The sequence below is a fragment of the Chaetura pelagica genome, unplaced genomic scaffold (assembly GCF_000747805.2).
Source record: "Chaetura pelagica isolate M959 unplaced genomic scaffold, ChaPel_1.0 scaffold123, whole genome shotgun sequence".
NCBI lineage: Eukaryota > Metazoa > Chordata > Aves > Apodiformes > Apodidae > Chaetura > Chaetura pelagica.
This window is the reverse complement of record NW_009953295.1, coordinates 4,047,328-4,056,729: the sequence shown is the minus strand read 5'-3', so window position 1 is coordinate 4,056,729 and position 9,402 is coordinate 4,047,328. Positions and strand designations below refer to the sequence as shown.

General features: G+C 37.5%; 1 protein-coding gene across 1 annotated transcript in view; it reads left to right on the top strand.

Annotated features, from left to right (window-relative positions):
* Positions 1–984: 984 nt before the first annotated feature.
* Positions 985–9,402, top strand: part of TMCO3 (transmembrane and coiled-coil domains 3) — a 29,440-nt gene continuing 21,022 nt past the window's right edge. Inside the window, exons 1-2 of the mRNA XM_009997911.1 lie at positions 985–1,531; positions 6,115–6,294. Coding sequence (XP_009996213.1) covers positions 1,085–1,531; positions 6,115–6,294 — 627 coding nt within the window. The 5' untranslated portion in view covers positions 985–1,084. The remainder of the gene's footprint in view (positions 1,532–6,114; positions 6,295–9,402) is intronic.

Below are 9,402 nucleotides of genomic sequence, written 5' to 3'. Positions count from 1 at the left end.
GGCTTTGTGGTGTATGGGTTTCCTGGGGGTTTGTTTGGTGGTTGATTTTTTTTTAAAGAAAATGTAACCTTACTGTTATATGATAAGGTCAGTATTTTCCTGTAGGATCTGGGGGAAGGAAATTGGTTCTTAATTTTGAAGTTTTGCTTGGTTTTAAAAGCAAATATAGCAGTTTAAATATAGGTCTTCAAGTAGCTTCTGGGAAACAAACCTATGGGTGAATTGATTTTAGTTTTAGTGTTCTTATAACTCTGCTTTAAAGTCCTGAGGATCAATAATCAGCTTTGAAGTCAAATGCTTCAGCAAGTTTGTTGATGACACCAAGCTGAGTGGTGTGGTCCATGTGCCAGAGGGACGGGATGCCACCCAGGGGGACCTGGACAAGCTGGAGAGGTGGGCCCCGGTGAATTCAAGGCTCTGCAGCCTGTTTCTTTGATCAAAACTGGGGGTGCTCAGAAGTCTGGGAAGTTTTGCTTTACTGTGTTTCCTTCATGAGTCTGCTTTATAATGTAATCTGTTTCAGTTAAGCTTTCTTTCCTTTCGTATTGTAGGCCTGAATGTGTTAATGCTTCTGTGGCTGTATAAATAATACATGATTCTGATACGATTTTTTAAGATAGGTTTGAAAAAAAATACTAGAGGTTTACTGATAGATAAGAAGAATGAATTCTGATACTAGGTTGAAGTACAGCGTATGGCATTATAGCTTACTATTTTTAATGGCTTTTCTCTCATCTAAGAGGCAGCTCAGATGACCAAGCTTTCTGTTCAGTGTTTTTAAAACAAGATGACCTCTAGAAAATAGTCAAGGGGAAGACAAAAATAGATCAGTAACCTTGGGCTATTTCTTGGGTTTGATAACTCTTGACTGAAGGAGACCACGTACATTCATAGTGTAGGATGCAGTCTTAGGTTTGTTTTGCATGCGTTTGTGACCTATTGGCCTGACATTATCACGTTTGATAACTGATTGGTACTGTCTTGCAGCATGGTATGCGCACTGGAGATGCAGAAACCATGTAGCAGAAAGCTTTGAGCAGCTGTGGATTATTCAGTTTCTCCCAGCAGCAATAAAAAGTGAAGAATGAAGGCGACTGGATTCATTTCCCTATGGACGTTGGTTTCACTGCCTTGTGCGCAGTTAGCAAACCCTGCAGAACGTGAGGATGTAGTAAAGCATGCAATAAAGCTGCACCGTGGGAAGGGAGCTGTTATCACTCAGAGAAAGCAGTGGGTGTTGGAGAACTGCAGAAAACTATCCGGCCTTCTTCGCCAGAAGAACGTTGTTCTCAACAAACTAAAAAGTGCTATAAGAGCAGTTGAGAAGGATGTGGGACTGTCAGCCGAAGAGAAGCTTTTTCAGGTGCACACCTTTGAAATTTTCCAAAAGGAGCTAAATGAAAGTGAAAACTCAGTCTTTCAAGCAATCCATGGCCTCCAGAGAGCTCTACAGGGTGATTACAAAGATGTTGTAAATATGAAGGAAAGCAGTAGACAGAGACTGGAAGCCTTGAGAGAAGCTGCAATTAAGGTTAGTTCCCCCATGTTTATTACTGGAGTATTAATATTCTACTAGTGATTTTAATGTTACTATGGCACGTTTTTTAATATTTTTCTAATAAAAAAGTGGATTTACATTAATAAAATCACTTTTCTTAATTTTATTAAGATTAATTTCAGTAAAAAGGGGAGCTACATTAAACTTGCAGTATTATACTCTTTAAAATGGATTTTGAATTAAGTATTTGTTCTCTTTATTAAAATTAGAAGTAATTCTGTTGTAGAACTTTAAACTTACTACCAGTCAATAGTTTTTACTTCAAAACAAAGCTAAACATAATTGTGAGACCAACAGCAAATATTATGTTAAAGGGAAAGGAACAGAAGAAGTGAGTCAGTGCACATAATCACACTGGCTTGCAACTGTGCTATCAGAGTGGAAATAATGCCATAAATTGGCAAAATACTATTTTTTTTTTCCCCACTTCAAATGAGAATCGTATAACCAAAGTCTACAATTTAAACAGAACTGCTTCTTTTATTTCCATGTTTGTGTAGATGTGGGTAAATTGACCATGCAAAACAGGAGGTGACTAGATTTTTAATCTCATTACTGTACTTCTATCCTAAGAAGTGCAGATTTTGGTTGAAAAACAGTACTTCCAAGAAAGAGCTGGCTGGGATAACTTTACCAAGAAAAGCACAGATGAGTAATGGTTGAGCACAAGTCCTTAATGGAAACTTTGAGTTCCCATGTTAATGCAGACCTGTTAGGGTGTGCACAATCTGTCACTGTCTACTGGACTTGATAGTGCTCAGACTGTGTCCTGAAAGTCTCCCATTGAGAGGAATGTGTTTTAATTGATTTGGTATTTAAATGGCTCTTTTCCTTGCTCTGCCCCATAACCACTGGAGGAATATATTAAGAAATTTTTTATAGCTTCTTTCTTCTGAAAGAAGAGGCTGCCCTTATACAAGGGAAGGAAAAAAGTGTAATTGGGATATAGCATCTGAGGTGGGAGACTCGCCAAAGGGCATTTGTGTGAGAGATGTGCAGATCTGAGCAGGTGAAAATGGCAAGAGATTGTGTGGAAGAAAGGTGTGCAGTGAATTGTGCCAAAAAGGCTGGTGGAAGTAGAGTTAGGATGCAGACCTGGGAGACTGGAGTGGTCTGTGTAGATGAAACAAAGATAAATTATGACAAATTTGTGTAAGGAGTAGCTTGGACCTAGGTGTGTTCCAATGAAGTGCTCAATGTGACTTTGGTATTGGCACTTAATGGTAGTACCAGCCTCTGCTGCATAAAGCTGGTATCAGTTCTCATGAGAATTACTTGATTTTTCACCTTTTTTTTTTTTCCCACAGAGATCTTAAAATAGCAGCAGTAAAGCTGTCCAGAATCTTCTTTCTCATTTACCTAATTCTTGGCAGCATTACTGTAAAATGCTGAAGTAATCTGTCCTTGAACCTGAGAATGTTGCTTCTTCATTTTTTTCATTAAAGGAGACCTGTGTGTATAATGATGTGTTTTAGAAGTGTATCCTGTAAAAACTTTAATTCTGCAGAGGTGGATTGTGTAGTTTTTTCTGCATTATCACATCAATGTGTTTATTTTAATGAGCAATCTTTTACACTTCTCTTTCTTATGTGCATGCTTATTTAAACAGAATAGTTGTTGTTCTAACCTTAACAATTGTTACATAATGTGAAACAAAGGATAGTGGGGAAATGCATGCCAAAAAGATGAAAATTAAACAGGATATATATATATATATATTATTTCAGAAGAGACACATTAGGTCCATTTTTGTTCCAGTTGCATTTTACTGTTATGATTATTTTGTTAGTGTACTCATAAGACATCCATTCCATTTTTTTAAACAGTGATTTAATGGAAAATATAGGTTCTGTAGAGGTTACTGGATTTTTCCCTTCATTTTACTACTGTTGAGTTGAAGTATTTGGAAGTCTTGAGTGTTGGGATATATATTAATGTCTGATGCCTTTCTTCTTGGTTCTGGTATTGGGAAAAGTACAGTGGAATCATTCATTGGGGGCTAGAGAAAGAAAGAAGCTCTGAAGCTTCTGCCTTCCTTTGCTTCACAAACCTGCATGGAGGTTCAGAAAAAAGCAACAAAAGCTTACCTAATTTTCTCAGATTCTTATTTCTTGGGTACCTACTACTTGGACACTCATGGAAGAAATAACTGACAAGTAGTGCAAAGGTGCTTCCCCTTCTAAATGTGCCTATTTCATTCCTGATTAAACAGTAGGGAGCAACAGCAGCACTGTGTCCTTAACCAGTATTGCCACAAAGTCCTGCTTTATCTTGCTTAATTTTGCTTGTGTTTCTTGGTGTCCCAATCTCCTGTTTAGCACACAATCCCTGTCTGTATTACCTTGCTTAAAAGGCTGTTTGGTATATACCTTGTGGTCAGATGTCTCAAATCCCAGCATGAGTTAGTGTTTGTACTGTGATGCCCTTCTGCTGAACATGTAGCAGGCTGTTTGAGATAGCTTGTCCTTTTCATGACACCATTCTCTGCCATTGTCCCACTCTCCTGCCCTGACAGTGGTCTGTAGGTGAAGACAGAGACAACATCTTCATAAACTGTTAAAATCTTTGTCTTCATTAAAGGAACTTACAGTTAAACTTAGATTTTTCAAAGCTCTTCTATCTTGATATTCAGAGAAAGTTCTTGCAAATTAAAGCCTTTTTTTTTTTTTCCCCTGAAATTTACTTTTCAGCCACTCTATCACAACAGACAGAAAGGACCAATCAGCTCCCTCCACCCGAAACCTGTTTCATTCTTGATGGCCTTTACCAGTTCTGTCTTGCATTGTAAGTTGTTCTTGAGTGAGACAGAATCTGCAGCTCATATGGGGGCTGTTTTTTTCATCTTTCAAGCAATGTCTGCTAGCAGGGAACAACAGGTAGGAAATGTTTTTCCTTGAGGCTGTAGGAGAGTGACCAGGACTCTTGCTTATGTGTTGCATAAGAACACAAGCCATTGGCATTGAGCCAAACACACATGTTATTTTGGGAACTGGGTGATTTTCATTACACCAGTGTAACTATGGCAATTCTAAACACCAGCAGGCAGGAGCCAGCGATTCTGTGGTTTCATTGCAACCAGAAGTATTCATCTGACTGTCAGGATTTCAAGAGGGTTAAGCTACATTTAAAAGCACTACTGAACATACTCTTCTTGGCATCAAGGAGTTAGTTAAATTATATGCATGTTCTTGCAGGTTTCAAGGGGAAAAATGTAAGTTCAGGAATGTGTGGAGAAGGGGACACTTCAATTATTTAAATATAGGAGTTTAGGACTATCTGAAATGCTCAGGTTATCTAAGATACCTAACACACAACCTAAGGGAAACCTATGCTCTGTATCTGATTTGACTGGGTATGGCAGGGCATCTAAAATGGAGATTGAAACTTGTGGTTTTTGGAAATTTAATCTGACCAAGAGATTGCTTGTATTTTTTTTGTCCTGTCTAGTTCTTCCCCGTTGCAATTAATATGGCCTCTCATAAATGGTCTCTCTTGTTTAAAAAATTCCCAGCATCCTGACTCTTAACTGAAGGGAAGAAGTCTGCCATGGCTTATGTTTCCTCATTCATAGCTGTTCTCTCTCTCAACCAGCTCATCTTTGAAATAATGTAGGCATGTAAAGTGAAGCATCTCCTTTTGAAGAAAAAAGCCCCCTCTAATTATATGCTATCAATACACAAAGTATTATATTTGGTATCATTTTGGTAATCAATGTAGAAGGCGCAGTGTTAAGTCCAGTCTTGATCAGTAAATAAATCTTTTCTTAGTTCTCTTTTTGAACCTGAAACATAACTTTATCAGAGAAGCTACTGAAAGACTTTTACACCATATAAAACCACATCAGCATTTTTATTTTCTTACTTCTGAAGCCTGGAAATGGATTTCAGAAATCATTAGTGCAAGTTCATAAGAGGCCTACACTGAAAAGGTGGACAAAGTAAAGTATTTTACTTCTGGAAGGAGAAGTGCTTCTTGGGAAACATATATAGCTAGAACCTCAGCTGGAGTGCTTCACTGCTCATCTGTACTCTCAACCAACAGCTTTTATTTTTTGTAGTTGTTTCCACAGTTGTAATTTCTTAAAACCATAAACAGATCTCTTCCCATGTTTATAAACTGACTTGTAAAATTAAGATTAACAGTGTTTTTCTTCCAATTAGTTTGTTGTAGCTAGTAAAGCTATGCTTTCAAGCTTATTATACTTCCTTACTAAAGCACTAAGCTTGAAACTTTACTTGGCTCTGAAACATTTCTATGAGTTCCTCAAAGTAATTCCTTTCTTGCATTTTCTGGATTGCAACCTCAGGGTAGCTCTACTATTTAATTGATGAGAAAAGGCACTTGGTGAGTACTTTGTTTTGTTGTTTTTCTTGCTCACTTCCCCCAGTGAAAATTGGCACAAGGGAAAGCAGTCTTCAATGCCGTTATAAAGTCTGTATTGCTTTTACAATTTCACTTGTAAGATTATTTATGTCAAAATAAGTGTACATTTACGTAAAATGTTTTCCTGCTCAAAGGCCTGGGTAGCTCTTCATCTGTGTTGTAAAATTCAACAGGAAGAAATGGAATACGTCGAACTATTAGCAGCAGAAAAGCATCAGGTGGAAGCTCTTAAGAACATGCAGCATCAAAACAAAAGCTTGTCGATGCTTGATGAAATTCTAGAAGATGTCAGGAAGGCAGCTGATAGATTGGAAGAGGAAATAGAAGAGCATGCCTTTGATGACAACAAATCTGTAAGTGAAGTTTCAGACTCAGTCATTTCTTTGGTGTGTGTTTATTTTTCTAGCTGATAATTGCACTGTGGGGGCATTTCTCTTGTGTTAAACAGTTGTTACGATTTTGGTGGCTATTTTGAAAAAACAAACAGGAAAACTTTTTCCTTTATGTTTATTTTTGCTTCCCTTTCAACAGAAGGAATTTTTTATTGGTGGAATGATTGTTTGCTAGGAGTGAGCAAACAGGAAAAATTACTCCTTTTTGCTAGTGATTTCTCTGATATTGATTTATAAAGTCCTACCTGCAGCTGCCTCTTTGACAGGGACAGGTATAGTCTATCTCATTGATACAGCCCATGAGGGTTATGACATCTGAGTGGTGGTGGACGGGACTGTGTTGTTTACACTTTGCAGGATCTGGAGTTACCATGTTAAGTGTAGTCTCCACCTTTTTCTCTTTCATTTTGTTAGAGAAAGTTATGGGAGAGCAAGAATTCTTACAGTTAGTTTTCTCAGTCTGGGAAAAGATATATTGTTCAAGATAAAGACTTGAAATGTATTTGTGCTGTTGATTTCTTCCACTTCTGACTTCTCTGCTTTTTGTACCTTGGCCTGTTTACATTGTTCATTGTTTCTATGTTGTGCTATGGACAGTTTCCCTCAGGTAAGGCTGTGTATATTTGGAGCTGGGAGTACGTCAGTTTATTTTACTGTCCAGTTGTGCTGACCTCAGAGACCTACTCTGTAAGTTGGCCCTATTTTGCATAAACATGGATTGCAGTTTTATTTGGCTTTTGCTCTTGAAAGGTTTTTGTTGATTTGCAGGTTGACTCCCAAGGCGAACATAGCTCATAAATTCTGCTGAGGAGGAAAAACAGTTGCTCTGTAGTAGAGAGCTAGGCCAGTTTTCATAATTTTACTCTACTGACAGAAAGTGAAAGCAGCATTTTACTTTGTATACACCAGATCGCAGGAACTGTACCTAGAGGGAATCCTACCCAGCAGGACCAGCAGCGGGTAAGGGATGAGCTAGCTGGAGTGTGACCTCTTCTGTTCCGCTGGGGTATAACCGCACATTTTAAAGAGAACAGCAATGAAGTTTCTTCTGCTGCACCTACCAACTGGCAAAATGCCAACGCAGCCTTTTTCTCCAGTGTATCTCTCTTGGTTTGCTGCTTCTATATCTGTTCATGAAGGAAAATAAATAATTAAATGCAACCTGGAGGGCTGTTTACGTGCCCATCTTTGCAGGAAACAGCTAATGTGTTTTCTCTTAAGCCAGAACATTGGAACTTTATAACACATAAGCTCTAATAGAATCACCAGTAAGCTGATAAAGATATAAAAGCTTCTGTTAGAATTTAATCAAATAGAGAGGTGTAGTAGGTAAAAGTAAAACCAAAAAGAATCCGAACTAGCCCTCTTAATGAAAGACAAGAGTATTTACACACTGATTTATGTACAGCCCGCTTTCAGGATTTGCTATTTTAGGAAATAAAATCCTGAGAACAACTGTTTTCTCTCATTATGTCCTCAAATTTAGTGGTATTTAAAAGCTCATCTGACCCTGTGCCATCTACTCTTGCTTTCTAGCACACTGCCTTTTGTCAATTCCTTTTTCTTTTGTAAAAATAAAAATGCACTGCAATATCCACACAATGTATTACACAGAAAAAAACCCCAAATTGTTTTTTAATAATTGTCTAAATCTTATAAACATCTTTTTTTCTAAAGTTTTTTTCTGGTGTAGATTGTGAACCTCACTAGATGAGGAATGTATTTATCCATTTGTGTTGCAGGGAAGTTTTGGTTTTGGCAGAGAAGTTCCAGACACACAAGCTACAAAGCAGAAAATAACACAATAAATTTTATATTAATTTGGACTTCCAGAGCTTCAAAGCAGATGCTTCGCTGCTGATGTAATTGATAAGATAATTTTGCTTAGTGAACATGATTGCTGATGTCATAACCCTAAATTCCCAAGAAGATACTAGAACAGATGTTGGTTTATTAGTGTCTTGTATTTTAAGCAAAATAATAGTCATCTGCAAGATGGGGACACACTACACTGAACAGTGAAATAATTCCAATGTGAAAGTCAGTGTAAATTTTAAATTGTAGAGCCAATATTTAACAAGAATCTTTAAGGTCTGTTTTGAGATCCCTGGAGTAGCAACGATGGTGAGGGAGAGGGGCTCAGGAGCAAAGATGACAAAGAGCAGGAGGACTGGGCACTCTGTGTGTATTCTGATTAGAAGCAGTTCTTCATGCTTGCTGACTGTAGAGAAGCCTTTCTTCTTGCTCCAGTACTGTGAGAATAGTTTGCATGTACGTGGCATGCAGCTGCTCCCACTTTCTCCCATCAGCTGGAAACATGGTTTGGTTTCTTAGACTTGGCAATGAACACCTCATTCTAGACTGCAAAACAGCCTGGTAAGTAGGGAGCTTAGGGAAATGAAGAAAAATGTTTATAAAATAACAAGTTTTGAGCTAAAAAAGGATGATAAGACAGCTTTCATAATGCAGGAATAGAAAGGGGTTGTCAGCCTCTCCAACAGCTAAAAATGCTGATGTTTGAATCAGCTAGTTTATGCTTCTAAATATTTCTGAAAACTGATTTGTTTCCAGTTTCTTTTTTCCACCTTCTCTTTGATTCTTAGTGACTACCAATTCTTTAGAGGCCCATCATACTGTATGATGTAAAAAAACAGGGGAAGAGGTAATTCCTACAATATTTTTTTTATTTAATTATACACACACAAATGTAAGGAGTGGAAGAAAAGGATAAAAATTGCAGTTTAAATATTAAATAATTAAAATGCAATATTTATCTTAAGTGTTTTGGGAAATACGCTGGGGAATCAGCAAAGAAAAATAAAAGCCTGTTTTATAGGTGGCTTATGTGGATGCATGTCTTCAGTAAAGAAATTAATTATTCAGCATCCAGAGAAGTTTAATGTTTTGTAGTTAGTCATTGGAATGAAAACAGCCTGTTCTCTTTACTGGAGTCCAAAAGAAGTAACAGCCTCAACTGTTCCTGAATATTGGTAAAATTTATATTATCTACATAAGGAAATAATCCTAGTGTCTTCTACTTTGTAATTACAGGCGTTGAGGAGGGAAAGA